This window comes from Aotus nancymaae, unplaced genomic scaffold (assembly GCF_030222135.1).
Source record: "Aotus nancymaae isolate 86718 unplaced genomic scaffold, 86718_ANA_hifiasm-v0.15.2.pri h1tg000099l, whole genome shotgun sequence".
Lineage (NCBI taxonomy): Eukaryota > Metazoa > Chordata > Mammalia > Primates > Aotidae > Aotus > Aotus nancymaae.
In genome coordinates, this window is record NW_026988514.1 from 7,542,446 (window position 1) to 7,547,666 (window position 5,221).

The 5,221-nt window shown below is 63.3% G+C and overlaps 1 protein-coding gene across 1 annotated transcript; it reads right to left on the reverse strand.

Annotated features, from left to right (window-relative positions):
* Positions 1-636: 636 nt before the first annotated feature.
* SLC18A3 (solute carrier family 18 member A3) lies at positions 637-3,046 on the reverse strand. The gene has a single exon (XM_012477471.3). The coding sequence runs from the start codon at positions 2,617-2,619 to the stop codon at positions 1,021-1,023; it is 1,599 nt and encodes a 532-aa protein (XP_012332894.1). The 5' UTR covers positions 2,620-3,046; the 3' UTR covers positions 637-1,020.
* Positions 3,047-5,221: the final 2,175 nt, after the last annotated feature.

Genomic DNA, 5,221 nt, shown 5'->3' on the forward strand with positions numbered 1-5,221 from the left:
GGGGTTGGCACCAGGTTCCACACTTGCATCCCTCCCTTCAAGACTCAGACCCTCAGGACTGACCTGGACACAGAACACCAACCACCACTCCCCTGCTGCTGCTAGGACAGAGCCTAGTTCTCTATTGAACACACACATCACATCGTACACGCATTTCCAGAGGTCGGATCACGAAAGACAGGCCGTTTTTCTTCCTCTGCTGGAAAGCTCCGCTCCTACTCCTTTCTCAAAGCCTGGACGGGGCGGGATGCAGGTCTGAAGGGAAGCTCAGCTCAGGGCCTCAGAGCTCAGTAGCTGGTGTGGGGCGTGTCTTCAAAGGGCGGAGCCTGGCTTGCTTAGCTGGAACGGGTCCTCAGGCTCCCCCGGGTGGCACCCCCAGGCTCTGCGCTGGGCCTGGAAAGGAGGGGTTGTCATGGACTGAGGGGAGTGGTGCTCCTTGGTGACCATGGGTGACAGCCTAGCCTTTGTTGGGTTTGCTTCCTTCCTAAGCCCTTTTCCAGGTAGAAAAAGAGCTACAGTGTCCTGCGTGCCAGTTTGGCTCAGACCTAGATTGGAACTTGAAGACCCAGTTCACCCTCCCCTTTGCTCTGGCCCTGCGCCCACCATGCACTGACCCACCAGTAAAGAGACTCGGCCTCCTGGGACAGACACGGTTTATTGATTTGGGCAGAGGCACCGCAGTGCAGTGGCCCAAGTTTGGCACTGGGAGTAATGGAAGGAAGAACAGACAGATGCAGGCTCTACACAGGGGAGCCCCAGGTGGGGACTGGGGTGGGCGCCTCTTCACTCTGTAAGGAGCGCTCTGACTTTGCCTGCCTCGGTGCTCCAAGCCCCACTGGACAAGAGAGAGAAGGATATGGAATGGGTCACAGGGAGGGGATTCGGGCACAAGTCAAGGTTGAGGAGGGGTTGGGGTACTCGTTGGGGAAGGTGGGCCCTGAGCCAGAGCTGGCCAGTGCGCTTGCAGAGCAGCCACCTTGACCCAAGGCGGGTGGGTGTACTGGAGGAGGAGTGGGGATGCTAGCTGCGGGTGTAGCAGTAGTTGTAGTCGTCCTCGCACTCGTCAAAAGGGCCAGGCGGGCTGCGAGGCTCGCCGTCCTGGCCAGACACTGGACGCTCACGCAGGCGCACTGCATCGTATAGACCCTGCGGTGGCTCATCAAGCAGCACATCGCGCTCCGAACGGGAGCGCGTCAGGAGGCCCACGTTTCGGAGCAGCAGCAAGACGGGAGCATAGAGCAGGTTGGCCAGGCCCATGCCAAGGCTGAGCTGCTCAAAGCCCAGCGAGTGCACAATGTGGCCCGCCACTATGGGCCCGAGCGCGTAGGCCACCGAATAGGAGATGTCAGCGATGGCGTAGACGCTGCCGTAGACTGAGACGTGGCGCACGTCCACCAGGAAGGCGAGCGTGGGCAGCAGTGCTGTGTCGACTAGGGCTATGCCAAAACAGAGGCCGCAAAGCGATACCACTAGTGGCGCGAAGGAGCGGCAGGCAGGCACGAGGCACGAGCTGGCGCCGATCACAGCCAGACCGAGCGCGCCGTACAGCCACTGCAGGTGTGGGTAGCGCGCCGCCAGGCGCACGGTGAGGTAGACGCCCAGCACGTGAGGCACGAAGGCCGGCAGCCAGACCATGCCCATCTCCCACTCGGAAGCTGCCATCGTGTGCTTCATCCACGTGGCAATGGTGGGCTCGAGGAAGGCGAGGGGAATGTTACAGGTGGTGAGCGCGCCGGCCACCACGGCAATGTAGGGGTCCAGCATGAGGCGGTGGATGGGAGTGCCCACCGGCAGGTTGGCCCTAGCCCGTGCAGCCGCGGAGAAGGGCTTGGCCACCGCCAGCAGCAACAATGCGTCAAAGAGCGACACTGCAGCGAGCACCAGGAAGGGCACGCGCTTGCCGGCGAACTCGTAGAGGATGCCCCCGAAGGGCGGCGCCACCAGGCTTCCGAAGCTAATGAAGGCCAGCGCCACGCCCAGCGCACGACTGCGCTCCGGCTCCTCGGGGTACTTGTCGGCAATCATGGCAATGCCTGACGTGTCCGCGAAGGCTGAGCCCAGGCCCTGCAGGCTGCGCGCGGCGAACAGCGTGGCGTAGTCCTCGGCGAAGGCGAACATGACCGTGGAGGCGAACATGACACCAAGGCCGATCAGCAGCGGCACGTCGTAGCTCATGCGGTCGATGAAGGGCCCGCTCAAGGGGTTCACCAGCAGCTGTAGGATGGCCTTGGAAGCAAACAGCACTCCGATTTTCACGTCTTCGCTCTCCGTAGGGTAGCGGGGCCGAAGGGCCGTGCCGGCTGGCCACGCAGCCGTCGGGGACGCTGAGGTGTTTGCTGCGTAGGCACTGGCATTGGCCGGAGTAGGCAACGGCAGGGTGGGCTCCCACAACTCAGGGGTCGGGGTGGGGCCCTCGCCGCCCCCGCGCATGTGGGCGATGTAGTCGGGCACGATGGGCACGATGACCATGTACAGCATGTTGTCCAGTAACAGCGCCACGCACACGATAACCAGCACCAGCCGCCGCTGCCGCCGGGGCTCCTGCAACGCCGCGCCCACCGCCTCCGACAGCTTGGTGGCAGCCGCCCGGGCCTGGCCCGCCGGTGCCGCGGGTTCCATGCCCCCACCCCGATGCTCTTCCGAGGACGCCTCCGCTAGGGCCGAGCGCGGGCGTCCCGCAGTGCAGAGACCAGGGCACAGGACTTCGGGGGCGCGGTCCTCGCCGAGCAGACCACCCTGTGCCTCAGGAGGCCGCGGGGCTCATGGCCCAGCGTCCCAGGAAAGGAAAGAATTCCGTCTGGCGAGGCGTTGCCGCTGCTCTTAGCCGATCCCGGGACCCGCTGCTGCTGGGCTCAGGGGCGGCAGGGGAGACGGGCACGCTAAGGGGCCGGGGCCGGAGACTGGGCGCACTGCGCCCGGGGCGCGCCCAGAGCAGCCCCCGCCGCGCTGAGAGGCCGCCCGCGCTGGCCGAGGGGCATGCTGCTGCCGCCCGCCAGCCCGCCCGCTCGCCCCGCCGCCGCGCTCCCCTCCCCTCGCGTCAGCTCTTGCCTCCTCCGCCGCCTCCTCTTTTTTTTTTTTTCTCTTCCACTCGGGGCTGTGACGCGGCGAGTCCCAGCCCCCGAGTGGTGCCCAGGCCACTTGCGTTGCTCATGCTAATACGACGTCGGCGGGGCGGGGGCTGGGGGCGGGGCGTGGTCGGGCAGGGGTCCGTTCCTCGGAGGCGCCAGGGCTGGAGGCCCAGGAAGGGGTCTCGGTGTGGAAGTCCTGAACCAGCCCTTGGGATGGGTGCTCCGTGTCGGGTGTCGGCCCTCTGCCCGCCCCCTGTCCGAACCCCGCCCACGGTTCTAGGACCCACGGGGTCAGCGCCCGCTCTTCTCCTACTGGGAAGGGGGTCGCGGCAGCCGGTTCCCCGGGGCCCCTCGGGACAGGGGGGGGGCAGAGGCTTGAGATCTGCGCCTCAGCCTGGACCTCGGCGCACAGCGGGCAGGAAGCCCCCGAGGTGAGCCATCGCTGCGTCCATCTGTTCTCGCAGCTGGATTGTGGAGCCGCGTCTGGAGGAGCGCTGGACATGGACACCCCCAACCCTTTCTCCGACTCCGCCCCCTGGCCCCTTGCACACACACACACCCACCAGGAGAGCGGGGGAAGGCTCAGCAACAGCCGGGCATGTCTCTGACCCACCGGCCCCTCCGCAGAATTTCTCCGCAGCGAATCCCAGCCGGGAGCTCGTGGGGACTGAGGGGAGAAGTTACCTCGCCGCTCCCCCCACACTCCAGCTGCCTGGACTCCCCTTTTCCGCTTTAGTGGTCGGGTCTCCCAGCTCCGCCTCTTCCCTCCCCACTGCTGCACCCCCTCCCCACTCTAACTCCTCCCAGGCACTCTTCGCACCCGACCAAGCCCTCCCTCGGCTCTTGCGAGCCTCCGCCTTCTGTTCTACCCACTCCCCTATCACTCCTTTTCCAGAGCCTCCTCCAAGCCCCGGGTGGGCTCGGGAGGAGCTGGAGTCCTCTCTTGGAACTGTATGAAACCCTTCTTGGGTGCCGCGCCCACTCCCCGGAGAGAGCCCAGCCGCTTAGCTGTCGTCAGAAGCTCCAGAGAGGCTCACCTTCCTTCCGAGAGGGCCGCACCCCTTGAGGCGCCCTTGCTCAACTGACAGGCCGAGCTGTGACGCGTCCCCTGAGCGGCGTTGACCCTGGGTGGCACATGGAGCCGGTGTTCCAGTGGGCGGACTGGCGGGAGAGAGGCTCCGGGGCGGCTGAGGTTGGGGTGGGGGTTGTGTTGTTGAGATTAGTTTGCTTCTCTTTTCCAGAGTCAGGGGAGCCTTCCTGTTTTTCTGGCCTCAAAAGCAAAGCAGCATTAGACATAGATGCTTCTCCCAACGTGTCCCCCACCCCGCAGGAAGTGCCGCGATGCAGTGCAAACTGTGGGCTTTGGAGGCAGACTACCAGGATGGCTCCTAGCTCTGCCACGTACTCATTAGAGTACCTGCAGGGAATTACTTTCCCTCTCTGCCCTTCAGTTACTTTCTTTGTAAAATGGAATAATAATAGTACCTACTGCTGAGGGGACCTGACAAAGTAAGAGTGGTGTAAGGACTTGCTCTGTTATCGTGTGTAGAATGTGCGGTTTATACTCATTTTTCAGTTGTGGGTCTTGTGAAGAACAGATGAAAGACGGGGCACCTAGCTAGCTGGCTGGTCCCTCTGGTTAGGTGGGCATTGTGATTCGAGGCTCTGTCTGGGTTGGTGAAGGTTGCGGAGGGCATTGGAACGTCTCTGTTTGTCCCTGAGATGACTGTGGGATGAGGGGATGGGGATCAGGGTGTTAGGGTGAGAGGCGGCCGCCTGGCCACCTGTTGCTCAATCCCTTCACCCACCGAGGAACCTGGGAAAGGAGAAGAAACTCACCCACTGAAAGGCTGCTGGCACCTGCTCTGCAGCGGCTGAAGTGCCTTCTGTCTAAGGGAGGAAAAGAGTCCCAGTGTGGGCACAGGCCTGGACCTGGATGACCTTGGGCAAGTCACAGCCCCTCAGTAGGCCCAGCCTTAGCATCTGTCTGGTTCAGGTTGAGGTGAGAGCCCACTCACTGCAGCCTTCAGCAGAAATGTGTGCCGCGGAAGGGCTCTTTGGAGTGGGCTAATTATTTTAAATTTTATTTGATGGCTTTTGTCAGTACATGCCACTCTCCAGTGCATCCCAGTCTCCCCCCAGCTGACTTCACA